The sequence below is a fragment of the Suncus etruscus genome, chromosome 19, assembly GCF_024139225.1.
Source record: "Suncus etruscus isolate mSunEtr1 chromosome 19, mSunEtr1.pri.cur, whole genome shotgun sequence".
NCBI lineage: Eukaryota > Metazoa > Chordata > Mammalia > Eulipotyphla > Soricidae > Suncus > Suncus etruscus.
This window is the reverse complement of record NC_064866.1, coordinates 32,808,437-32,833,271: the sequence shown is the minus strand read 5'-3', so window position 1 is coordinate 32,833,271 and position 24,835 is coordinate 32,808,437. Positions and strand designations below refer to the sequence as shown.

The 24,835-nt window shown below is 41.7% G+C and overlaps 2 protein-coding genes across 2 annotated transcripts in view; one reads left to right on the top strand and one right to left on the bottom strand.

Moving 5' to 3' along the window:
- Positions 1-3,494, top strand: part of WASHC5 (WASH complex subunit 5) — a 68,726-nt gene extending 65,232 nt beyond the window's left edge. Inside the window, exons 29-30 of the mRNA XM_049765661.1 lie at positions 2,867-2,954; positions 3,116-3,494. Of these exons, the coding sequence (XP_049621618.1) occupies positions 2,867-2,954; positions 3,116-3,172 (145 nt within the window). The 3' untranslated portion in view covers positions 3,173-3,494. The remainder of the gene's footprint in view (positions 1-2,866; positions 2,955-3,115) is intronic.
- Positions 3,495-8,606: 5,112 nt separating this feature from the next.
- Positions 8,607-24,835, bottom strand: part of SQLE (squalene epoxidase) — a 767,303-nt gene continuing 751,074 nt past the window's right edge. The window contains exons 6-14 of the mRNA XM_049765619.1: positions 24,614-24,794; positions 23,129-23,225; positions 21,468-21,581; positions 21,214-21,385; positions 20,462-20,557; positions 17,450-17,592; positions 16,742-16,838; positions 14,400-14,487; positions 8,607-9,112 (exon numbers count right to left, since the gene is read on the bottom strand). Of these exons, the coding sequence (XP_049621576.1) occupies positions 8,920-9,112; positions 14,400-14,487; positions 16,742-16,838; positions 17,450-17,592; positions 20,462-20,557; positions 21,214-21,385; positions 21,468-21,581; positions 23,129-23,225; positions 24,614-24,794 (1,181 nt within the window). The 3' untranslated portion in view covers positions 8,607-8,919. The remainder of the gene's footprint in view (positions 9,113-14,399; positions 14,488-16,741; positions 16,839-17,449; positions 17,593-20,461; positions 20,558-21,213; positions 21,386-21,467; positions 21,582-23,128; positions 23,226-24,613; positions 24,795-24,835) is intronic.

Sequence of the window (24,835 nt, the reverse complement as noted above, 5' to 3'; positions counted from 1 at the left end):
CCACCTTCTGCTCATTCTCTCCCTCTAGAGATGGTAATGCTGAGCAAGTCCAGGCGTAACCCCAAGTGGGGCATGGGAGCTATGCCAGCCCTTAGTCACCCAGCCAGGTGTGCTCAGCAGGGCTTTCCAGGTAGTTTTTTCTGATTAGTGGGTGCCCAGTAAGAAAAAGCATGCAGCTCCATTCCTCTGTCATATAGGGTGCAGGGCATCCTGTGTTGGGTCCATGTTGGGTCACGGCCAAAGGCTGCTTGCTCTGCAGTGGGAATCCAAGGCTACATGAATGTCAGGCCCAGGAAGTTTTTCTCCTAGTGTGTATGGAGCAAAAATATCACGAAGGATCCTGTCTAACACCAGCCTTGTAAACCAACTATTATCCCTACTCAGTTTTCCTCCCGCACCCTGGCCCTTACATGTGGCTTTGCTGGGATAGAAGAAAGTGTCTATGTGTGCTACTTGCTAGATCATGAGCTGTGTCCTCTGCCTCCCTCTGCCTGGTTAAATCCACTTCTCCATTGTGTGTTCAAAGTTGACAAAGCTATTGGTCAGGGGAACTTCCTCAGAGGGTTCAGTGAGGCCCCCAACTCTTGCCAGTGTTTCTCAGCCAACCAAGCCTGACTGTTGGCTATTGGGATCCAAGGATGAGGTACGGAGGAGCACAGGGCTCCCAGCAGTCAGTGCTCAGAGGGGCCATGGATTGAACTGGGATGAACTTTGACAGTAACCTCTATATTATTTTCAGAACTATTGTTTTAAAAGGCTACCCCTAATGATGCTGGAAAACCACTGTCAGGGTTGCTGGGCCCTGTGGTATAGGCCTGATAGTTCAGTTCTTGGGACTCTGGGATCCTACTATTCTGGGCATCATGCTATGTTAGGGATCGTTCTCAAGGCCTTGCTGGGGCCTGATTCCCCACCTAGAATGATTTCTCTGCAGTCAGCAGTAAGCTCTGAGCACTTCCAAGTGTGTTCACTTCCCCCCACCAAAAAAAGCCCACAAACTCATGAGCACCAGGCCTACGCTCTCCCACTTGAGCCATCTCCCTAGTCTCACTACTTGGTCTCTGTTGACCAATAGAACATAAAACCTAATCTATTCATCTTCTCGTGGCACTGCATGATGACAGGAAACATACACCTCCACTGAGGACGTGAAGCAGCACTCGTAGGGCCCTGGCAGGTTGTGCTGGGTCTTTGCCAACTTCTCCCCAGCAGCAGGCGGGCAGGCGTCATTTGCTACGTGCTGGAGCGGCAGCCAGCACCAGCTACAAAGGCCCAGATTGCAAGATGGGCAGAGTTCCACCCCTGCTCCTCGAGATGTTCCTGGCCTTCTCCCCTTGGGCAGGCAATTCTTCGCTCTGCTTCCTTGGTGTATCCCTTCTTGCAGTTCCCAACAGCCACAGCCTGAGCTCTGCCCTGGACCCTCAGTATCTTCCTGTTGCTGGGCTCCTGGGGCTGTCAATGGCATCACAGACTCAATTGTTGAACACATGGCTCCTCAGATTTGATCTGAGTTGCAAATACAGCCTCTGCTAAGTGGAGCAGTGCTAGAGCACCTCCAGTCGCAGTCACTACTCGAAATTCTGGACAGCCTTCAAAATGTGCATGATTTGTGTGGATGGGGTATGCTTTCTAAATTCTATCTGTGACCCATGACCATCATCAGGCAAGCTCTCCTTAGGCTAATCAAATAAACACGCATGTTTTTCTAAGACATGTTTTTCTGTTTGTTTTTGGCCACACCCGGTGACGCTCAGGGGTTGCTCCTGGCTATGTACTCAGAAATCTCTCCTGGCTTGGGGGACCATTCTAAGACATGTTTTTCTAAGATTTGCTTCAAAAAGCACTTTATTTTTATTTTAAAGAAAGGGCCACATATTAAAGGTGTGGTCCAGGACATCTAAAAGCCAGCCAGCACATAGGGGCAGGAGCGACAGCACAGCAGATAGGCCATTTGCCTACCTGGGTTCAATCCCTGTCATCTCATATGGTCCCCTGAGCCTGCCATGTGTGACATGTTTTTGTTTTTGTGTTTTGGGCCACGCCCAGTGAAGCTCTGGCTCTGCTCAGAAATCACTCCTGGCTCAGGGGACCACATGGGACGCCGGGGTTGAACCGCGCTCCGTCCTAGATTGGCTGAGTGCAAGGCAAATGCCTACCACTGAGCCACTGCTCCGGCCCCTGCCATCTGTGATTTCTGAGTGCAAAGCCTGCAGTAACACCTGAGTGCCACTGGGTATGTGGCCCAAAAGCAACAAAAATAAGAAAGCAAGCCCATAAAAAAAATGAAAATTCCAAGAGGCATGGAGGAAAGTGCAAAAATAAAAGATCCTAAGAAAATGCAGTAGGAGTCAGAGATGACTTCTTGAAGGAAAAACTTGGAACTGAAAAACTGTTCATTTACCTTATAAGAAATGGAAAGCAGGGACTGGAATGATAGTACAGCGGTAAGGTGTTTGCTTTGCATACTGCTAACTTGGGACAGACCTAGGTTCGATTCCCAGCATTCCCTATGGTCCCCCGAGCCTGCCAGGAATGATTTCTGAACACAGAGCCAGGAGTAACTCCTGAGCACCACTAGGTGTGGCCCAAAACTAGTAGTTCCAGTAGGAATTTGGCCTTTACAGAGATTGAGGTATGAGGTAATCACAAGAGGAAGAAAGGTATGGTAACAGGGAGGGTGAATCTCAGAGATTGCAGGAACTCTGGAAACTAGAGGAAGGGTCAGGACTATGGCCCTCAGTTTTGTTCTGAACAGGCAGCAGCATTGTGACTTGATTCTGGAATTGGCTCCTTTGACGTCACTTAGTCTTTCAGTATCTTGACTCGTAGCTTGCCTGCATAATGGATTATCCCTGTTCTGTTACAGTCAGAAGATACCTGAAATGCCTGCAGATGTCGTGGGTGCCCTTCTGTTCCTGGAAGATTATGTCCGGTACACCAAGCTTCCCCGGAGGGTAAGCCATAGACAAGGACAGAAGTGATGTCCTTTCTGTGAAAACATGAAGTAAGGCATTAGGGGTCCAGAGAGCTAGTACAGAGTAGAAGGTCTTTTACTTGCATGTAGGCTGAACCCCCCAGTTTATTCTGATCTCACTGGAACTCATTTTTTTTTTAGGTTGCTGAAGCACATGTGCCTAACTTCATTTTTGATGAGTTCAGAACAGTCCTATAACTTTTTTTGACTTCTTCAGTGAAATTATTGTCCTCAAAACCTTCCTACCATCATGAGAATGAATTAAGAAATGAAAAAGAAACAACTGTTCGTGTAACTACATTGAACTATCAGACATTTTGGGGAAGATGAATCTCACTGCACTAATTATTGTTTAAATCATGGTATTATATGCAATTTATATCATGTAGAAGCAGAATACATTTTTGTACTCCCTCTTATAAATGCTGAATGTACTTGTTATGTATAAATCCATTTAGTTTTATGTTCTAAAGAACTATTTGAGCAACTCCAGATTTTCAGTAAAATAGTATTCGCACTACCAAGCTTGTCCTGCTCTTGATTCAAAATCTGTATTTACCCTGAAAGCACTTTCTCTGGAAGAGAAGCAGATAATAGGCCCAACAGAAAAAAGTACAAAACGTATAACCACCTGCCACAAACCACAACTTTATTAGTGTCTGGGGCTCACTCACTTTTCCAGTCCCAGACAGCCTGAGGACATCCAAACTTCCCTTCTGTGGGACACCCTGTCTTTTTTTTTTTTTTTTGGTTTTTGGTTTTTGGGCCACACCAGGCAGTGCTCAGGGGTTACTCCTGGCTATCTGCTCAGATATAGCTCCTGGCAGGCACGGGGGACCATATAGGACACCGGGATTCGAACCAACCACCTTAGGTCCTGGGTCGGCTGCTGTGCTACCTCTCCGGTCCCGTCACCCTGTCTTTAGCCCTTCCTTTTTACCCATTTCTGCTTTCCACAACAACCTGAGCTCCACCTCAAGTCCCCAGAATAGCTTAATCATACCATTAACTCTGAATCATTCAGACATGAAACTCACTCTAAAAGGGGAAGTGATGTTGTTAGGTAATTTGAAGAAGGTAGTTAGACTGTGTACATCTAGTTTCGTTCTCTAGATAGGCAAAGCAAAAAATATTTAGACCAGAATCTAATTGTGTTTGCCTGACTAGTGATTTACCAAGAGGCAAAAGAAGCCTTATTGATTTTTAGTTGGAAAGCAAAGTTTGAGGCACGGTTCTCTCAGTTTCTGTTTCTGGGTCCCCCCAACCAACCTTTAAGGCATCAAATTGTAACATTCCAGGCTAATTGTATCTGGGTTCTTTTCCATTTTCTGAATCTATTCTTGTCAGAAAGTCTCAGATTCTCAAATGAAGGAAAATTACTTCATAGGCTTTGATTATCCCATCATGATAGAAAGGATTTCACTTGGTTTGGAGGCCACCCATGACAGCACCCAAGGGTGCTGACTGTACTTGGGGTCATTCAGGCAGTGCTGGGGACAGATCCAGGATTGAACCCAGGCCTCCTGCAGGCAAAGCACATGTTAATGAGCTCTCTCCCCAGCGCTAGAAAGGATTTTCAAGACTTCAGAAGCAAAACCTCACAATCCATTCTGGAATTTTAGTCCCTTCCCAGTGTCACTGCGATGACCGAGAGATGGTGACACTTGTAGTGCTTGGCAGACTTAGTCATGACACTCCTCACACTATGGGGCATAAGCTGCCATGCTATGACTGGTTGTTGCCAGTGACCAGCCCTATTATGGAGTGCTCTCTAGGGCCCACGCAGAGTAGCATTTTTAGTGAATTGTATCCTATCTTGGAAGTCTCACCCACTGAGATGCTCATGCAAGGGAATTCACCTAATGAATTATTATTAAGACCTTGATCCTTCCTACACCATATCTCAAAAACACTTTGAGTTCCCATTTGAACAGATGTTCCCATTTGGCTTTTCGGCCACATTCGTTTGATGCTCAGGGGTTACTCCTGGCTAAGCACTCAGAAATTGCCCCCTGCTTGGGGGGACCATATGGGACACCGGGGGATTGATCCAAGGTCCTGATCCTTGGCTAACGCTTGCAAGGCAGACACCTTACCTCTAGCGCCACCTCTCCGGCCCAATGTTCCCATTTGAATTGAAGCAAAAATTGTTGGTTTTTTGTATTTTTGATTTTGGGGTCACACCCAGTAGCGCTCAAGGGTTACTCCTGGTTCTACGCTCAGAAATTGCTCCTGGCAGGCTCAGGGGACCATATGGGATGTCGGGAATTGAACCACCGTCCTTCTGCATGCAAGGCAAATGCCCTACCTCCATGCTATCTCTGGCCCCTGAAGTAAAAGTTTAATCTCATTAGGCAAAATGCCCTCCCCACAAGAAAGCTGTCTGGGTCTGGGTTTTTTGTTTGTTTTGTTTAGTAGCTATGAGTGGAGCTGAGATTATTCCTGGCTCTGTGCTCAGGAATCATTCCTGGTGGGTTCAGGGAACTATATAGGATGCAAGTACCTACCCATAGCCCCAAAAGCTGGCTGTTAAAAAGGTCAGATCTAGGGGCCGGCGCGGTGGCACTAGAGGTAAGTTGTCTGCCTTGCCAGCACTAACCTAGGATGGACCGAGGTTCAATCCCCCGGCGTCCCATATGGTCCCCCAAGCCAGGAGCGACTTCTGAGCGCATAGCTAGGAGTAACCCCTGAACGTCACCGGGTGTGGCCCAAAAACCAAAAAAAGAACAAAAAGGGTCAGATCTAAGAAAAAGTCAGTAACCAAAAACTAGAAGGAAATAAATTAAAAGGGAAATCTCACAAACCCAAGCAATGAGTCTTCTATATACAGTGCTAAAATAAGGCAATATGACTAAATAACTGACTCAAATGGTGCTTGGGTCCTAAAAACTTCTCAACTGAGAAAACAGACATTGAGAAATAAGGATGGAGATTGTTCAACTGTCTCTCTAGCTCTCAGACGGGAACACACATTTTGCCATAGACTTAGCCCCTAGCACTTCCTGGTCCTCTCAGCACCATAATTAAGCAAACCTAAATGTATCATAAGCAGTCCTAGAGACATGCAATATTATATTTAGCTCTGGGAGTTTCTCTGCAATGATGCCCTTGACTATTGATTTTTCCTGGGGGTTTTCTTTCTGGATCTCTGGGACTCCAATGATTTCTGTTGTCTATATCAAAGACTTCTATTTTCTTTTTGTTTGTTTGTTTTTTGGGGGGTCACATGCAGCAGCAACTCCTGACTCTATGCTCCAAAATCACTTCTGGCAGGCTCAGGGGACCATATGGGATGCCAGGATTAGAACCCACTGTCTTTTTGCATGCAAGGCAAATATCCTACCTCCATGCTCTCTCTCCAGCCCCAATGACTTCTATTTTTGTCTGTTCACATTCTTTATGTTTTCCATTGTCTTTTCATTTGCTTTAAGGCTCTTTTCTAATCTCTTCTGTTGTATGAAGTTATGTATCTCATCTTCCAGCTCACTGATTCTCTCCTCAGCTGCTGTTACTCTGTTGGAGAGACTTTCCATTGAGGTTTTCAGTTCAGCTACTGAGTTTTTCAGACCTGTTATGGAGCTTTCTCATTCTTATTTGTAGTCTGTTCGACTCGATCTATGCTTTCTTTTGAGTTCTATGAAATTCCTCCACATTTCTCTAAACTACTTATCTGAGAGGTTAACTAGGTGGTTGGCACTTTTCAGGTCATCGGAGTTGCCATCTTCATTCTCGATGCATGGTGTTGGCCTGCGTTATTTCCCCATTGTCACGCTTGTATTGTGGTTTTTGCTGCGTTATGGTGGGGTTCATTGGAAGATGTGCTTGGCCGCAAAGCGGAGTGGCCGTGCTCCTCTACCCCACCTCCCCCGTCCGTGGGCAAAGATGTTTTTTGCTAGAGGCTTTCACAGCTGCATCACCGAAGCAAGCAGGGGACTGGAACCCAAACAGGCACAAAGCAAGCAGCAGCTGTTTAAGATATCTTCTTGTGCCAAAGCACAAGGCAACAATCAGGCTCCCACCCTTCATAGGCAGAGACCACCTCACCTACTTTGATGACGGGCAGAGATTTTTTTCGCTGGGGACTTTCATGGCTACATCGTGGAGGAAAGTAGGACACAGGAAACCAAGCAGGCGCAAAGCAGGCAGCGGCTGTTTAAAATGTCTCCTTTGTGCCAAAGCACAAGGCAGGAATCAGGCTGTCCCAGGGACAGAGACAGACAGGGGAGGAGAAGAGGAGACGGGAGGAAAGGGGCTAGAAACTCCGAGATGTCAAGCCGTGGGAGAGAGAAGGCAGAGCAAGGTGCATCTGGCTAATGCTACTAATGTTGCATATTAGGCCAGGCCTGCTTGGGGACCTGGGCCTCTTTTCTCCCCTGTATTTTCCTTGGCCCCTCTACCAACTGCTAGGTTTCTCCCCAGCAGCACTCAGGGTTTGCTCCTGGATCTACATTCAAAAGTTACTCCTGGCAGCCTTAGGGACCATATGGGATGCCAGGGATCAAATTCGGGTAAGCCACATGCAAGGCAAACGCCCTACATGCTGTGCTTCACGTTGGCCCCTAGGCAACTTTTATAGCTGGTCGATCAGATGACCACTTCAGGGGCCATGTCCAGTCCACTGACCATTACAGGGAGTGTCGTCACCCCTTAAAAATGCATTAACAGGGCCCAGTGATAGCCCATCGGTAGGGCGTTCACCTTGCACGTGGCTGATCCAGGATGGACCTCAGTTTGATCCCCAGTGTCCCATATGGTCCTCTAAGCCAGGAGCAATTTCTAAGCAAATAGCCAGGAGTAACCCCTGAGCATCACCCTGTGTGGCCCAAAAACAAACAAAAATGCATTAATGATAGGCCCCTTATATACATTAACGCCACAGAAATGTTATTATAAAAGCCTTAGGTTTCATCTTATCCCTAAAATCCTTAGGATTCTTAGAAATTTAAGATATTTGATGGGGTTTTATTAAAATCTCATGATCCTCTTTTAAGTGTCATAATCCTTCACTTATATATAAATAGTACATTCCAGCTCATTTTAAGATAGTATGTCATATATTACAGGTTTTTATTTGCTCATTCACTACTTGAAATTGACCTGATTTATCAATATTATACAGTAAAACTTAAAGCCTTTGCTTACTTTCCTGTATGATTGTATTTTCAAAGATACTTAGGGAAAAAATCATGCCAGTTTAATAATGGATTAACAAGATACAAGAATAGGAAGGTTATTTTCTCCCAAACTCAGACAGGAAGGTAACTTTCTCCTAAACCTCCCCGTTATCATTCATCACTTTCTTTTTTTTTTTCTTTTTTTTTTTTTTTTTTTTTTTTGGTTTTTTTGGGCCACACCCGGCAGTGCTCAGGGATTACTTCTGGCTGTCTGCTCAGAAATAGCTCCTGGCAGGCATGGGGGACCATATGGGACACTGGGATTCGAACCAACCACCTTTGGTCCTGGATCGGCTGCTTGCAAGGCAAATGCCGCTGTGCTATCTCTCCGGGCCCATCATTCATCACTTTCTTTAAATCATAAAATGCTTCCCTCTGTATTATCCTTCCCACTTTAGTTTTCTTTCCACTACCATGAAATTATATAAAAAAAGAAAAAGACCACATGAAAAAGACTTAAAGGTTTATTCGTTTTATTTGCATATCCCACAACAACTCATCCAAACACAGAATTCAAAAGATAAACTGGATTCCCTGTGTAAGCACTAATTCTTGATAACAATCATTTAAGTGTCTTCTTACCCTTCGTTTTAAACTGCAAGTTAAAGTATATATTTACATGTTTATTTACAGTAACTTGAAAAACAATCCCAATCTTGGTCCGTGGGTTTCCACATTAACAGTGGCATAGTACTGTTATATACATCCTCTTCCAAAATTCCTTTAGGACTTGGTATATGTTCTTCATGCACAAATGGTTCCCCTTTCTTTTTAATGAACCAAGTGCTTTATTTCTGAGTAAATTAGAGGAAATATCACAGAACACGCTCTGTACAAAACAGTACAACTACTAAAAATGGCTCGGGGTTTTGTGATCCAAGGTTCTGACTTAAAGCAAATATATGTGGCGTAGACTGCAACAGCAAAGAAGTGTCCGATTAGAACTAGAGGGTTAGGAGACAGCCTGTAACAGAAAAGGAAATATAGACATTAGTACAAGCCACAAATTAAAACTTTCAGTAATGTATCATCTACAAAGTTAAACGTAAAACTCTGCAGCCATATGTCTACCTACTAAACTCAACAGCAGAGAAAAGTAAAAAAACAAAATATACATATATATAAGAAACTACTTAGCAGATACCTGTAAGAAAAGTCAAAATTCCTCTTAAGTCATGAACTGAATGTTCCGAGCTATTTTCTTTCACTAATCTTGAGGTCCCAGTCTGCAATACTTGGGTAGCCTGGTCTACTGGGAGTTCGAGTTGTTCAAAAAGTTAATGTCAATGACATTCAAAGTATAAGAGAAAAGAAAAGAACTTAAAGGAATTTCACTTTGCATTTTTCTAAAGTAATTTTACTTCTGTCTGCACTATCAAAAAAAAAAATTACTGAGTTTCATGAGTATCTATCAAATTAAATTTCAAATATTTCTTCTCTATTATCCATGATCCCCGTATTACACTCACAGGAAAAACACAAGCTTCTATTTCGAGCTACAGAGATAACTTAAAGGCCTAGCTCATATACACACATACGAGAGGTCTAGGTAGTCTTCTGAATGCTGCTAGAAACAACCCTTAGCAGTGTACAAGGAAGAGCCTAAAACTCCAAGCACCACCACGTGTGACCCACAAATAACCCATTTTAATCAAGTCTTTTAACCTTATCTGCCACCAACTTCTAATCACTGCTGTTTTCCAGAAAAAAATAAAAAAAGGAATGGGGCCAGAGTGATAGTAGGGCATTTGCCTCACACACAGTCCACCTGGGTTTGAACCACAGTACCCCAGAAGGCCCCCTGAGCTCTGTCAATAGTGTTCCCTGAGCATAGAGCTAAGAGTAAGTAAGCCCTGAGCACTGCCAGTATGATCTAAAAAACAACAAGAGAATAGCACAGAACTTAAGTGCCTTTCAATCATTTCTACCTCTTTGTTAGAATACCACACTGTGAAATTACAGCTCAGTGATCACACCCTGCTTTACAGACTCCAGGGCTTCCTTTCTTTACACCAGGGGTCTCAAACTCAATTTGCCTGGGGCCACAGGAGGCAAAGTCGGGGTGAGGCAGGGCGCATAAGGGATTTCACACAAAAAAGTCCTCAAACGTCATTATTAACAGTTTTAATTATTTCTTTTTTTTTTTTTTTTTTTTTTTTTGGTTTTTGGGCCACACCTGGTGACGCTCAGGGGTTACTCCTGGCTATGCGCTCAGAAGTCCCTCCTGGCTTGGGGGACCATATGGGATGCCGGGGGATCAAACCGCAGTCCATCCAAGGATAGCGCAGGCAAGGCAGGCACCTTACCTCTAGCGCCACCGCCCAGCCCCTAATTATTTCTTCTGAACATGAATAGAACATTGAGTGAAAATCATCAACAGTTCTTCTGAACATGGCATCTTTTGCCTATTCCTTGCTGCCAGAGACCTGACAGCGCTTCTTCTCACAAATCTGAACCACATTTGGCTTTAGAGAGGAAGAGTTGAGACCCTCAGTGTGGCTTGAAGATGATCATCAATAAGTCTAGATCTGTACTTTGACTTATTGAAGTTCAATGTGGAGAATAACTTTTCACACAAATATGTATTCCCAAAAAGGCACATGGTGCACTTGAACATTCAGGAAAGCTCAGGGAAGATGGGGGGCAATTCTCTCAAACATTGTCCACGCATGTCTGCTTTTCCACTAATCTCCCTGAACTTGGCTTTGAGATCAGAGTTGCATTGCAGGTCAATGAGCTCCATTTGAAGCACAGGAGGGGCATCTTGCACATCAAAGGAAAAGGGGTCCATAAAAATTTGGAAAGTGGCTCTGTGCTTTTTGAAGTCAGCAAACCTGTGATCAAATTCCTTCTCTAGCTTAAAAATAGCATCAGGGGCCGGGCGGTGGCGCTAGAGGTAAGGTGCCTGCCTTGCCTGCGCTAGCCTAGGACGGACCGCGGTTCGATCCCCCGGCGTCCCATATGGTCCCCCAAGCCAGGAGCAACTTCTGTAGCGCATAGCCAGAAGTAACCCCTGAGCGTCACTGGGTGTGGCCCAAAAACCAAAAAAAAAAAAAAAAATAGCATCAACGGGTTCATGTCCCTGTTCAGGCGCCAAAATAAAAAGAAAAAAAAGATAAAAAAAAAAAAAAAGAGGGGCCGGGAAGGTGGCGCTGGAGATAAGGTGTCTGCCTTGTAAGCGCTACCAAGGAACGGACCGCGGTTCGATCCCCCGGCGTCCCATATGGTCCCCCCAAGCCAGGGGCGATTTCTGAGCACATAGCCAGGAGTAACCCCTGAGCATCAAACGGGTGTGGCCCAAAAACCAAAAAAAAAAAAAAATAGCATCAGCATATTTCTCCCCACTGAATGGTATGCCTGCATCCACAAGTTCCTTGCATGCTGGGAAATGGCACAGGTTTATCTGAGAGAGCTGGGATTTCCATAACACAAGTTTTGTGGAGAATGCTCTCATGTTGTCACAGGCAGCACTGATTGTAGCAAGTCAGCCCCTGAAGAGGTTGACTGATGGTGAGATGGACGATGAGGCCTTTCTCTTCCAGCTCGGAGCACGCGTCTGCCACCCTGTCTAGTCGACGGTTCTGAGGTGAAACGGCAGGTAAACAGCTCGCAGACAGTCAGGCTCGTGGAAATATACGCTTTATTCGGTGGACAAGACAGAAGTCCAAAGACTCAGCTTCAGTTCCAGCCAAAAAGCCTCGGCCTTCGACAGACCCTTGTTTTTATCCCCCAGAGTCAGGTACCACCCAATGGTGGGATCAGATACCAACCAATGGTAGAAGCAGAATCAGGTACTACCCTAGGGTGGGGGCAGAATGCCAGGTCACACCCTAGGGTAGGGCACAATCACCAATCAGTTTAGGGTGAGTAACATAGTAATCCCCCAAAATATTTACATACACAACACTGATAAGCTGCCCGAGCCTTTAACATCTTGTTTAGTACATTCAGCTTATGTGTGATGTCAACAATAAAAGCTAAGTCCATGAGCCATTTGTGATCACTCAACTCAGAAACAGCATTCCCATCCTTCTCCATGAAGGCTTTCACTTCTCTCAACTCAAAAAATCTTTTCAGGACATTTCCCCTGCTGAGCCAACGTACCTCGGTAAAATAGAGCACATCTCCATATTCTGACTCCATTTCCTCTAAAAAAGCATGGAACCTCCTGTACTTTAAGTCACTGGATCTGATTTGGTTGATGCATTTCACAACAACAGATATCACATTGTCACACGGCAGGCATTTACTGAAAAGGGCCTGCTGATGGATAATGCAGTGAAGCACAATGGCCTTCTCTACACCCTCCTCTTCAAGTTTTTTTTGAACAAGAGCCACCAGTCCATTTTTCCTCCCTGTCATCAATGGCGCTCCATTGGTTATTATTCCAACAAACCTCTTCCATGGCAAACCTGCCTTCTCAATGGCATCACACAGATGCCGAAATATCTCATTAGCGGTGGTCTGGCCATGCATTGGAATTATTGTGAGCAGCTCCTTTGTCAATTCAAAATTGCAATCAACACCATGGACAGAAATTGTGAGCTGCGCAGTGTCTGTTATATCTGTGCTCTCATCAAAAGTAACTGAGTATGCATCAAAACACTTGGCTTTCTCACACAGCTGATAATAAATGTCACTTGACATGTCAGAAATGTGCTCTGCCACAGTTTGGCAGAAAGGCTGATTTTGCTAAACTGACCTTTCTTTTTCGGACAGATAATACTTGCAGCCTGTAACATGCATTTTTTTTTTTTTAAGTTTTTTTTTTTTTTTTTTTTTTTTTTTTTTGGGCCACACCCGGTGACGCTCAGGGGTTACTCCTGGCTATGCGCTCAGAAGTCGCTCCTGGCTTGGGGGACCATATGGGACGCCGGGGGATCGAACCGCGGTCCGTCTCCTAGGCTAGCGCAGGTAAGGCAGGCACCTTACCTCGAGCGCCACCGCCCGGCCCCATAACATGCATTTTTTTTTTAACAAACTCTCCTGTGAATGGTTTCCCTGCCTTAGCAATCATCTCACTAACCATGTAACTAGCTTCGACTGATGCAACATTCTCTTTGGTTGCTTTCTTGAAGAAATCTTGTTGCCTCATTAGACATGCTTTAAGACAGGCAACACACTTGGCTCTCTCATTTCCTTGATATTTTGCACATTCCTCAGCATGTTTAGTTGAATAATGGCGTTTCAAGTTGTATTCCTTGTGCACTGCAACTTTCTGAGCAGATAAGACATGTGGGGATGGCCCTGTGCTCAACAACAAAATACTGCGTCTCCCACTTTTCCTGAAATTGTCTGTGCTCGTCATCAGTCTTTCTTTTCACTGCAGGCTTTGATAAAGTCATGATGAAAGTATGACAAAATTTAATTCTGTAATAAATTTCTCTCCCTTCTCTCCTTAGGCCTCTGATAATGCAAGGGACAGCGGGTAGGAGCAGCGGAAATGATGTCTGCGCTAGGCAAAGTATTCGCAATTATTCGCTTACTGAATATTTGCAATAAAAATTGCATTAGTAAGAAAAAAATCGCATTAAACATTTGCATACCCCAAATGGAACTGCTTGGGGTATGCAAATGTTTAATGCGATTTTTTGCGATTTTTTTTCTTACTAATGCGATTTTTCGGTAAGCAAATAATCGCAAATACTGCGATATTTGAAGGCCGGCCACGGGCCACAAAATGTTGTAAGGAGGGCCGCGAGTTTGAGACCCATCCATTTTGAGATGTAAAGACTTAGACTTGATTATCTTGAGACAGAACTTTTGTCTATCACTGGACACTCCCCTCCACACCCTTCCTAGTTGTGGATTGACCTCTTCTGCCAAGAGGTTGATTTGGCAGTTCTTGGGCCACGAGACTGGAAGCCCCCAAAGCCTTTTCCCTCACTCCTATATGACTGTCTTGGTTTGCAGTGACCCTGCGTCAGACCTGATCTCCTGATGTTGGATTACAGCAAATGGAGCCTTTACACTTACACTAATCAATAATAAAATAGAATATATACAGTAGAGTAAAAACTTTAAGAATACTTTCAGTAATTTATGAATTAAGTAAATATGAAATATGGTTCCCCTTTGCCAAACAATTTACACAAACTAGGGAGATAACCCAGTAGGCTGAGGCATATGTTTTACTACAGGAGTTCTGTGTTCAAGTTCCAGCATCACCTGAGTACCCAAATATTGACCTGGGATGGGAGTAGCCCAGAACAGTGACAGGTATGACTCAAAATCAAAATTAAAAAACTTACACAGAAAGCAGCCCAACAGGACCAGAAATACATTGTCCACCAAGTTTGAAATACAGAAAACAGGCTTTTCTTAGTTGGTGTAGGGAATCTAAAAAGAAAAATATTTTACTCTCAATCACTGCATTTACACATTTCTAGTAGAAAACTAACATTCGAATAAACTTTTTTTAATGTTAGTAAATGGTCACAATTATAAAAAATGTAGGTCTTGGTTCAAAGTTATTTCTTAATTACACTGTAATATTTATTAAATGATAGAAAATATTTTGTTAACTATTGTCCTTTATCAAGTAAAAAAAAATAGCTATAAGTATTAACTACTAAGAATATACCTATTTACTTTTTTATGTTTTTCAAAATAACTCATTAAACTCTAAAACATAGTAAAATCATCAAATTTGAATGATTTAGAATGGTTTGTTTTTTGTCTTTTTTATTATTTTAGGTAGACCTAGAATTTTTCTTTACAATAGATAAAAATGGATACAACATTGGGGTTGAAGACATAGTATGGCAGGTTAAGACGCTTGCCTTGAAAGCAGCTGGCCGGGTTCAATCCCCAGGACCAATTCCCATAATATGGTCCTCTGATTGATTCTTGAATGCAAAATTAGGAGTAATCCCTGAGTATAACTAGGTGTGGCCCAAAAACAATAAAATAATATAAAATAAAAAAAGAAGCAAAAGATAAACTTTTTTTTTTTTTTTTTTTTTTTTTTTTTTGGTTTTTGGGCCACACCCGGTAACGCTCAGGGGTTACTCCTGGCTATGTGCTCAGAAGTTGCTCCTGGCTTGGGGGACCATATGGGACACCGGGGGATCGAACTGCGGTCTGTCCAAGGCTAGCGCAGGCAAGGCAGGCACCTTACCTTTAGCGCCACCGCCCGGCCCCTAAAAGGTAAACTTTTATATTGTTTCATATCCTCTTTTATGTTGTCTATAGGCGGTTCAAATTCACAAAAAATTCAAGTAACAACGAATGATTTGTTTTTTCTTTTAGAAAACTATGGATATGAAGTCTCAGAAGATAGTTGTACTGGACTACCTTTTTCAATCACTAAACATGGACGACTAAGGCCTCTGTCAAATCATAGAAATAATTCTGTGGCCCGGAGAGATAGCACAGCGCCGTTTTACTTGCAAGCAGGCGATCCAGGACCAAAGGTGGTTGGTTCGAATCCCGGTGTCCCATATGGTCCCCTGTGCCTGCCAGGAGCTATTTCTGAGCAGACAGTCAGGAGTAACCCCTGAGCATTGCCGGGTGTGGCCCAAAAACCAAATAATAATAATAATGATAATAATAGTTCTGTTACAAATAATCTAAAGTGAGCAGGATTATGAATTATATTTATTTCAAAAACCTAAAGACAAAAGAAGGTCGAGGTCCATTGCCTTTGGGAAGTGACACTGTTGTCTTTTCAACCATTTCTAATACCAATTTTGCTAAATAATGCTTTCCTTGATATTACGATTACCACATCTCTAGAACATGAAAGCAAAAAGAAAAGCATGGGAATAGTTCGAGTAAAAGTGGATGTTTTGGGGGCTGGAGAGAAAGCATGGAGGTAAGGCATTTGCCTTTCATGCAGAAGGACGGTGGTTCCCAGCATCCCATATGGTCCCCTGTGCCTGCCAAGGGCAATTTCTGAGCGTAGAGCCAGGAGAAACCCCTGAACGCTGCTGGGTGTGACCCAAAAACAACAACAACAAAAAAAGTGGATGTTCTATCCATTTTAATCGATAACAAAATCTAGTTCATATGGGGGCAGGAGTGACATTACTGCAGAACTTGGGTTAATTCCCTGCCACTCCATATAATCCTAAAAATAGAAAATTCTAGTTGATATTCGTTAATTTTATGCTCACATTCATTTTATTAATTACTTTAAAAAGCAAAACTAGGTGCCAGAGTGATAACATAGCGGTAGGGTGTTTGCCTTGCAAGCAGCTGACCCAGGATGGACCTGGGTTAAATCCCTGGCATCCCATATGGTCCCCCAAGCCAGGAGCGATTTCTGAGTGCATAGCCAGGAGTAACCCCTGAGTGTCACCGGGTGTGGTCAAAAAACCAAAAAAAAAAAAAAAAAACTTTTTTACAGAACCTTTTAATTAATGGTGAGATTAATTTTAATGATATATAGAATTGCTAAAGAAACACAAAAGTCTTCCACACAAAGTGGTGATCATATGACAATTGGAAATGAAAAATACTTCAAGGATGGGTTATACACTACAACTCAGGGTGCAAGAAATTCAGGAACACCACTATTTCTGTCCTGACTACTAGTATCCACCTCCACCATCTTATGCTAAAAAGTTCATTAAAGAACATGTACACTTACCATCTGAGGCAGAAAATAATTCATAAAGGGCCTGAGCAAGGATATTCACAACAAAGGAATGAGATGTTTTTCTTGTCCAATAAAATGTTCTTTTGGCCTGTAAAGGAAAAAAAGTCACAAATGGGCAGAGAAACAATACAAACACAATCCCCTCAAATGGGGGTTCCCTTCATCTTTCCAGTCTCTAACTATGCCTTATCTGTCTTCTCCCTCTCCCCCACCCTTGCTCACTTGGAAGCTTAAGTTTACTATCACCATGCAGTAAATCTGGATGGTATTGGATGCTTATGCTATAATAACATGAAATATTCAAAGACAGAAATTAAGGAACTTTAAGATTCATAGGTTGTTACTCAGGTTCTTTATGCCAGAACAAGACTGCCTAAGAATCATTACTAAGGGGCCCGGAGAGATAGCACAGCGGCGTTTGCCTTGCAAGCAGCCGATCCAGGACCAAAGGTGGTTGGTTCGAATCCCGGTGTCCCATATGGTCCCCCATGCCTGCCAGGAGCTATTTCTAAGCAGACAGCCAGGAGTAACCCCTGAGCACCGCTGGGTGTGGCCCAAAAACCAAAAAAAAAAAAAAAAAAGAATCATTACTAAGGATTGGGCTCTGAGGTACAAATCTTCCTGACCAAAACCAGATTTCTCTCACACTCAGAAATAAATTAGTTCCACATAAGTTTGCCAAAGAATTTACTATCTTACCTGGAAGACTGCCGCATCATCATAAAGGTCAGGGATACCCTTTAACAATTTCCTCCATAATTTTATATCTTTTAAAATGACAGTCATTCCTGCTCCGGTAAGAGGATGCCTCATATTATATGCATCTCCCAAAATGAGAACACCTAGAGAGAAAACTTGGATTATGTTATTTTATAATATACCCCTGAGACCAAATTTAAGAAACTATTGGTTTATTAACATTATACATGTGAAACTAATCTATAAGAATATGAAAATACGGGGCCAGAGAGATAGCACAGCAGTAGGGCATTTGCCTTGTACACGGCTGACCCGGGAAGAACCTTGGTTCGATTCCCAGCATCCCATCCATTTGGTCCCCCAAACCTGCCAGGAGTGATTTCTGAGCTCAGAGCCCCAGGAGTAACCCCTGAGCACCACTAGGTGTGGCCCCCAAAAACAAAACAAAATAATGTGATAATAAAGAAGGGAATAAGTCTTGGCAAAAATTTGACACAAAAAGTGAGTTGATTCAATTAATATTCTCTGCCCTCATCAAATTTAACATATGGATCTAAGGCCAAGTCAAAGGATGTCAGAAAATTTACAAGAACTCATAGAAAAAAAAACAAATCTACCGATCTCTAGAAATAATACAGCAGGTAAGGTGTTAGTTTGCATACTGATGACCAGGATTTGATCCCCAGCATCCCATACGGTCCCTGGAGTAACCCCTGAGCACAATCCAGGGTGATCCAAAAAACAAAAGCAAGCAAGCAAGCAAGGAAGCGAGCAAGCAAGAAAGAAGCAAGTCTTCTTTCTACAAGGTACAAGGTGAAAGTGGGTCTTAGCCATTTCCCAGCAGTATTTGCTGCCAACAAATACGATGCAGTCCTTTGGGAAGGAAGCCAGCACAGAGGCATGTAACCAGAGACAAAGTCATTCAATTTGCATGCGAATAGGCACATGTTTGAAAGTCACTAGTTTGAGAACTTCAATGGATACCATCATAAAGAAAATGAACAGACAATCCAAAGTTATGAGTAAAATTTTTTGCAAAAAAAATTTTATCTGGGGGCTGGAGCAGTGAGTGGCACAAGTGGTAGGGCGTTTGCCTTGCAAGCACTAACCTAGGATGGACCACGGTTCGATTCCCTCCCCCCCCCCCCAGCGTCCCATGTGGTCCCCCAAGCCAGGAGCAATGTCTGAGCACAAAGCCAGTAGTAAGCCCTGAGCGTCACCAGGTGTGGCAAAAAAACAAAAACGAACAAAAAAACAAACAAACAAAAAAAAACCAACCTGTATCTGATAGGAATATTTTTATCTGAAAATATAAAGAATTTTTAGAATGCAATAATTTTAGGCCTTTACATTTTTTACATTTTCCCAATTAAAAATTATACAAAGTTGGGATGAAGAGACAAAACAAGATAATTAAGATATCTGCTTATTTGACCAGTTCCAGGATAATCCCCAGCACTGCATAACTGCCGCCACCTGTACTGCTAGGAAGTAACCCAAGCACCAACTCCTAAGCAACCCCAAATATTGGCAACCCCTACCACAAACACAAGAAGTGTACAGTCTAAAAGGTATTTGTCCAAAGGATATGGAAATGGCCAGAAAGCAGATGAAAAAGATGTTCAAAATCTTTAACCATCAAATACAAATCAAACCACTAGGAGCTATCCCTTCACATCTATGAGGCTTTGAACAAAAAGACAAATGATTCGAAGGAAAATGGAATCCAAGAGACACAGTTCATGGAAATGGTAACATAAGACAGGTACTTTAGAAAAACATTTGGCAACTCCTGAAAAGTCATGGAGATGTATTATCAAGCAATTCTAATCCTAGGTATCCACCCAAGGAAAAATAATAAATGTACAGATGAAAATTAATAAATGGGTTCATAGTAGCATTGCTCAGAAAAACCACTAATGAAGAACTTTGATTTATGATATTTTAATTATAAACCAGTTGAAAACTGGATGCATCTACACCTGGAATATTTAGTCTTAAAAGCAAGTTGAAGATTGATGCATATAGTCATTTATAAACTATAAAGTTATTTATAGTTTTAATGATTCTCCATTACTTATATAGCTAAAACTAAACTTTAAATAAGTATCTAACATTTCTACCACTCTGATGCCTAGATGTCTAATCACAAGAGTTATTTCAGCTGACTGCAAAGTGTTACCACTTTTCCAGCATTTTTCACCGCCTTACGCAAATCTTGTTTCATCCATTTATTAGTCCATCATCCTATAATAAACTCCCACTTGACGCTCAGCTTTATTTTCTGTTCTATATCCTCTCTACTTATACTAAGTCACAAGTCTCCTTCCTTGCCTTATACATATGCCCTACACAATGACTCTATAGAATATTACGACATCATTAACAGTGCTCTGAGATTATATGTCCATATACCCTTATTAGAAAATTACTTTTCCTAAATTAAGGACTCTACTAAAAACTATGATATTACCAAAACACATATGCTCAACATTAAACAATTAAAATTGTAAAACTAATTTTGAGGCTGTTACACAGTAATTTTTTGTCCTATGCTACCCCATTAGTATATATTTAATTATACTGTTATTTGGAATGTTTAAATTTGATATTTGTACTATGGGAGGAGAGGTCAGGGTCCTACACAGTAATTCTGGCTCCTGGCAAAGACTGTAAAATACATGCTCTACTGGGGCTCTTACCAGGTTTCTTTTGTTTTGGTTTGGTTTGGGTTGGGTTGGGGTTGGATTTGGGGGGCCCTACCCAGGGGTGCTCAGGAGTTACTCCTGGCTCTGAACTCAGAAATTGCTCCTGGCAGGCTTGGGGAACCAAATGGGATGTTGGGGATTGAACCCAAGTTCATCCTGGGTCTGCGTGCAAGGCAAACGCCCTAACACTGTGCTACTGCTCCAGCCCCTTACCAAGTGTTAAGTCAAGTTCTTAACCCCTATATACTAGTTCTCTAGTCCCATGGAGTATATTCGTTATTAAGTAAGTGCAGTAAAAACATACCTCGTTTGTTTACTGGTGAGGAAGGAAGGAAGCTTGCTGGCATAGACCTCAGACGAGAATTCTGAACGGCTTCTAGAAAAGGCTCTTTCAGGTGATCTGCAATGATTCCATCCCACCAAATAAATGGCTTAAAACATTTCAATTTCAAATAATAGCATGTTCTTTTCAAGTATAAATATACATCTATTTCACATCTGTTACCGTCATGTATCCCTTACGGTAAGTCAAGAATTAATTACTTTTCTAAAAATCATTCATTGAGCACCCACTTATTCATGCTAAGGACTCTAAAGATGAAACACATAAATATACACTGAATTAAAAAAAAAAAAAACTAGAGGAAGAATGAAGCAAATTCAGATGGGATAGGGAGAACAAAACAAACACCTCTCTTCAAATGTGAACGGATGGGTATTTAACACTTGATTTTTCATGGTAAATCATTGTATTTACCATCATTTTCCGATAATCACAGATAGAATGTACTACTACTACTACCAATTCACAAACAGTGTGAGAGCAGATAGTAGAAAAAGCATAAGGTGTACAGAGCTCTACCTTTCTGAACTTCAGCTCAGAAATGGTTGAATTAGCCCATCGATGAGATTCTATCTGATCAACTGGAAGCATTTTTTACCTGACTTCCTTATCTTTGGCCTGCTATAGACAGTTTCAAGGAGAGATGGAGGAACCTTTTGTGAGATTTGCCTTCAGGATGCAGATTACAATGAAAGTGAAACCCTACTTCTTACCAGGTAATTGTGGGTGAACTCTTTCAACCATGTATTCTCTTAAATTCCTTGGCATTTCTCCTTGAATATCAACAAGTACTCGAGTTTCATTAGATGAAATCTGGTAGATGAGAACTGGAGTCGAATCAGTTAAAATAAGTTCGGCATAATTTGTTTTGAATTGTGGTGCATCCTAGAAGACAAGTACATAAAATATTTTAATAACTTTCCATTTTCAAGCTGTTTCGTTCATTATAATTAAATTCCTACAATACCTTCATAAGCAGGCCAACAAAATGAGATGAAACAGAGACTTTATTAGAAATCAAATTTTTCCTGAACTTGGAAAAAAGTCCATCAGCAACAACAATCAAGGGAGCATGGAGTTCCTACAACAGAAATAAAGAATACTTAGTTAAATGGTTAAAATATACAATATTATCTCACAACAATTGCTATTTGTCTTTAGAAAGAATCAAGAAATATAGTCTGGGGACGGGAGCGGTGGTGCAAGCTGTAAAGCATCTACCTTGCAAGCGCTAGCCTAGGACAGATCGCCTAGGACAGACCGCGGTTCGATCCCCCGGCGTCCCATATGGTCCCTCAAGCCAGGAGTGATTTCTGGGCACACGGCCAGGAGTAAACCCCGAGTGTCAAATGGGTGTGGCCCAAAAAACAAACAAAAAAAAATTTTTTTTAAATCTTAAAAAAAAATATGGTTTGACTTTTTATCTTCTTTTACAAAATTAACACAAGGGGGGCCAGAGAGATAGCATGGAGACAAGGCATTTGCCTTGCATGCAGAAGGATGGTGGTTTGAATCCCGGCATCCCATAGGGTCCCCTGAGCCTGCCAGGAGCGACACACACACACACAAAAAAAAAAGTAACACAAAGAGCCGAAGAGATAGCATAGAGGTAGGGCATTTGCCTTGCATGCAGAAGGACGGTGGTTCAAATCCGGCATCCCATATGGTGCCAGCAGTGATTTCTGAGCATAGAGCCAGGAGTAACTGCTGAGTGCTGCTGGATATGACCCAAAACAACAACAAAAAAAAAAAAAATAAAATAAAATAAAATAAAATAAAAATAAAGTTACTGATAGTTGAGTTTTAGGCATATAATATTGGAAACTATTTTTTTATTTAACTTTTTTTTGAGGGAGATCATATGGCTGTGCTCAGGAACTCCATTCCTGGAGGTGCTCAGGGGACCATGTGTCATACTGGTATTGTACCATATAAATATATGAAGGCAGAGGAGGTGACACAGCTGTCAGTGCTGGGGGACCATCTGGAGTCAAAAATCAAACCCAGGATTCCTGCCTGCATATCATGCACTCTTGCCCATTTAGTCATCTCCCTAGCCGTTAACATTTGTACTTAATTAGAACTCTCATCTTGTAAGCGCAGGGCTATATAAGCCTCACAGATCTTGTTTCTTATTTAATCATTTCTTTTAAATTAATTCTTTTTTTTTTTTTTTTTTTTTTTTTTGGTTTTTGGTTTTTGGGTCACACCCGGCAGTGCTCAGGGGTTACTCCTGGCTCTATGCTGAGAAATCGCTCCTGGCAGGCTCAGGGGACCATATGGGATGCCTGAATTCGAACAATGACCTTCTCAAACACCTTGCCTCTATGCTATCTCTCTGGGCCCATAAATTAAGTCTTTCCCATTTTCCACCTCCTAGTGTTATTATATAGTTATTATATAGTTATTATATATATTATATATATAGTTATTATATAGTGGTGTTTCTTTATGCAATTATTTGGATAGCATTCTGAACTGCCTTAAAGAGCAATGTGTTACAATCTGAAATCCATCCTGTTGAAGAGAGTTTAGGATGAAGTTAATTGGTCCGCCTACTCTGTTAAAGGAGAAGAACAAAAAAAGAAGGGAAAAAAACTTAGAAAGAGTATTTAATATATCTCACACCTTAAGGTCTCCGGTTTCTTTATCCTTGTATTGAACTCCAACAACAACATCATCTTCTTCTAATAATTGTAGCACAATGCCCTCAATAAACTTTGTACTAGAAAATAAATAGAAATAAATTCCCTTACTAGCATATATGACCATTTTAAGGATGAAAAATCCTTAATCTTTATCTAGTTTACCTACACATGGAAACAGTCTAGATGACAAAAAAAAGTAATGTTTTAGAATTATGTGTGGCAGTTTCTTAAAACTCAATACATATTACTAACAAATTAGAAAGATGTATTTTAATAACATCATATTTACCTCTTTGCTAAATTAAAAACATGCAGAAAAACTTTACATATCCACACAAATTTATACACAGATGGGAACACAAAAATAAGATACAGAATAATCCATTAAATTAACTCAAAGTTTATGGTCAAGACCATGAACAATTTTTGACAATCTTCCTTATATTCTCCAGTATTTTTCTGCTACAACAAATGTTTCACTTTATAGATATCAAATCCTTTTAGTTCTAAGGACAATTCCATTGTTTCATTTGCTTTGTCAATAGTTAGGCTTTTATCAATAACATGAGGATGCTTATGCCTAAAACCTCTTCAATGTTAACCAAGTGCTAGAAGGCAAATGTAAGTTAAGAAGTTAATAATTAAGTTAATAATTATAAGTTAATAATTAAGAAAAGCAGCCAACCCTGTTCAACTAGATGGGTTTTTGTGGTTGTTGTTGTTTTACATTTTTGGGTCACACCCAATTGGGCTGAGTTTACTCCTGGCTTTGTGCTCAGAAATTTCTACTCATTCATGGCAGGTTTGGGGAACCATATAGGATGCTGAGCAACACATATGGTTGTGCTTTAACACATACTTGCAAAGCCAAGCCATACCCTCTGTGCTATCACTCTGGCTCTCACTAGGTTCTGAATAAAACTGGAACAGAGATTTTTTCCTTTGAAATCCTCTGTTCTGACTATTATCAGAAACTATTACCACAAACCCCAACTACCTATATGGCAGACATGAGCCTGCAACAATTTTATCTTCTAAATTCCAACCACACAAAATTTGTTCAAAAGATGATTCTCAGCAGTTCTATCACACTCAAAGGAAAAAGTCCTTCCGGTGAGAATGAGGTGGCTACACCATGAATGCTGAGAGGCCAGTCCCAGTTGTATGCTCAAGGGCTTTTCCTGGTGGTGCCCGGGGCACCATACAGTGCTGAGAATCCAATCCAGACTTCTGCATGCAAGGCATGTGGTTAGCCCACTGAGCTCTCTAGCTAGCACCAAAGGAAAAACAAATTATCAATAAAGACATTGAAAATGCAATGTCTTTATTCTAGCTTATGATTTTAGTATAGCACCTATGTTCTAGTCCATACCCAAACAAATGAACATTTATAAAAAAAAAACTGTGCGTGTAGAAAGAACAGACTGAAATGTTTAACATTATGAATCTGAAGCTACAGTCTTACTTGGGCTCTGCCATAGCAACTTTCCGGAGACTCATGATGAATTTTCCATGATGAAAAGCTTTTCCACTTTTTACTTGTTGGCTTTCTGACAGAGGGTAAGAAATCTGAACCTCTGATTTGCTCTCCCGATCATGAATTATATAGCCATGTATAGCATGTGAATCAAGACATTCCACTGTATCTGAAAGCAATTTGATTTGAGAAAGGAAAAAAAAAATCAAT